The 2,374-nt window shown below is 39.4% G+C and overlaps 1 protein-coding gene across 1 annotated transcript; it reads right to left on the minus strand.

The window, feature by feature from the left end:
• Positions 1-455: 455 nt before the first annotated feature.
• LOC140167163 (uncharacterized) lies at positions 456-1,934 on the minus strand. Its single transcript, XM_072190536.1, has one exon. The coding sequence runs from the start codon at positions 1,906-1,908 to the stop codon at positions 568-570; it is 1,341 nt and encodes a 446-aa protein (XP_072046637.1). The 5' UTR covers positions 1,909-1,934; the 3' UTR covers positions 456-567.
• Between the last annotated feature and the right edge of the window lie 440 nt (positions 1,935-2,374).

Consider the following 2,374-nt stretch of genomic DNA (forward strand, 5'->3'; position numbering starts at 1 on the left):
GGGAGTAAATAGGGTATATAGCTAATTCAAGGCACACTGTTTTTTCACCGCTGCATGGGTGTTTTTGGTATACATAGAGTAACATTTCACGATCATAAAATAATGATGTAAAGTTAGTAATGACTTAAAATGAGGTCTTATTATTTGTTTAAGATCATTTAAGATCGAAAGAAAGAAAGAAAGAAAGAAAGAAAGAAAGAAAGAAAGAAAGAAAGAAAGAAAGAAAAAAAAAGAAAGAAAGAAAGAAAGAAAGAAAGAAAGAAAGAAAATTGCCAAATATTTCGTCAACACTTAAATAACATGTTAGAATATTTGTCAGTTATTTTTCAAACAATGTTTTTGAATGTTATAAAAATGTTTCATACCCTTTATAGCCTATAACCCGACGTTTAAACATTTCTGGCAATCTTTGCGAATTATGTCAAAAACGTTTTGTGTTTTCTGGGGCAGAAATTGAGGGCCATCAATAAACCAAAATGGCTGAAAATGCACACGAATATGCCGCACACAGGCCTACCCATACCACCACTAAGACGCCCCCCCCCGTATGACATATTATTAAACAAGTTATATGAGGTTTTCTTTTCTTGGTGTCGACGGAGGTTCAGGTGGTACAATGGGTCGTGACACGGTAACTACGCCAGATGTTGTCGATAAGGTACTCTGTGGTGCTGATGGTCTAGCTGGTAGGTCGTCATAATGTGACTCGCCTTGTACCATTACTAATCCCTTGGCTTCTGCATTCGCACGAACCCTTGCTCTCACGATAGCAGCAATGTACGCATTCTCGTCATCTGCGTAACGTGCTCTTTGAATAGTATCATATGGAAGGTCGTAGGGTCCTTCTCCTTCTGCAACTTCCATTACAGCTTTGCGTCTAGCCTTAGCTAGACCCTTTAACCGTCTCACTTGTATTAGTAGAATTATGGCTATAAGAAAGAACATAATAGCTACAATACCACCTGCAACAGATGCGGCAATCCATGGCATTGCATCTGGATCAAACAATGGACACGGGGCGTCATTAACACACTCTTCACCGTCAGTCGGATCAGGATCACCTGGCCAAGTAGTTGGTGTTGAGACATCTGAAGGCTTTAATGTTTGCTGTGGTGGTGTCGTTATCACCATTGGTGTTGTTGTTTCTGGTATAGAGATGACTTTTAAAGGTCCAATGTAGCATTCCTGTGCGTCCTCCATCGGGAATGCAGTACTTGTGCTTTCACATATAAACACGGTTTCACTATCTTCTCTATCAGGGGTTAACATTAGATGGGAATATATAAATCCACCAGATTGGGATTCATAAACTCTATCAGTAGATACTTCTTCTCCCGTACCTGCTACCATCCATGTCAATGTGACGGGAGGATTAGATAACTCAGAGCTGCAATTTAAAATAATCTCTTTTCCCCACGCAACAGATAATGGCTGTTCATTAGGAGAACATTCTGGGTATTGTCCAGCTGGTGGTAGATATTGAATACTAACTGATATTGTCTGTGAAGCATATATCCGTAATCCCTGTCCTTCGCGTCTTGATACCTCACATGTGTAGTCTCCAGCATCACTACGGGACACGCCCAACATTGATAACAAAAACACCCTGGAATCGTCGCTTAAATCCCGTTTAGCAAGGAATGTTTGACTATTGTCAGACATAAGAACATCCGCATTTGTTGTGAGTGTTTCTGTGAAATTGAATCGTGAGATGGTGACAGTATGCGAGTTGCTTAAATCCCAGATTTTACAAAATAAAGCCAAGACACCGTCTTCCTTGGTTGGATGTCCAGCATCAGAAAATTCCAATCTTGTCTGTGACAGAACACATTGGTATCTTCCTGAGATAATAACAGTCCATATTAGGTATAAACATGCCGTTGTTCTAGTCCTTCCATCAGTAGCCATTTTAACAATCAAATACAACGCCCATGAAAAAAATATGCATATGATGAAAACTAGCTGGCTAGAAAATCAAATTTACTTGTAATGAAAAAATCTGCGCAGAGAATGCGCACTTGTAACTGTCGATTTGAAATGCAAGTAAAAAATCTAATGACGTTGAAGTGGTTGAGTGAAGATTGCGGAGAAAAAACTGATCAAGGTTGAATAGATGCGTGTATGCCAGCCAGTAAGTCACATGTATGCATTAACAACAGCCTCCGCCCATGTTGATATAAAGCAATCACAGCAAAGAAGCAATAAGATTTTTTCCTTATTTAGTTATCCAATTACTGACGTCAGGTGTATCTCTGCAGTGAGTTATATGCTCAGGTGGTTAATGAAGAGACTTAATAATGTGGTAATTAGTACATTGTGTTCATTAGTGGGTTAGTTGATTGGGGCTGGTTTGGAGCATTACATGTTGTGGGTT

The sequence above is a fragment of the Amphiura filiformis genome, chromosome 13 (genome assembly GCF_039555335.1).
Source record: "Amphiura filiformis chromosome 13, Afil_fr2py, whole genome shotgun sequence".
NCBI lineage: Eukaryota > Metazoa > Echinodermata > Ophiuroidea > Amphilepidida > Amphiuridae > Amphiura > Amphiura filiformis.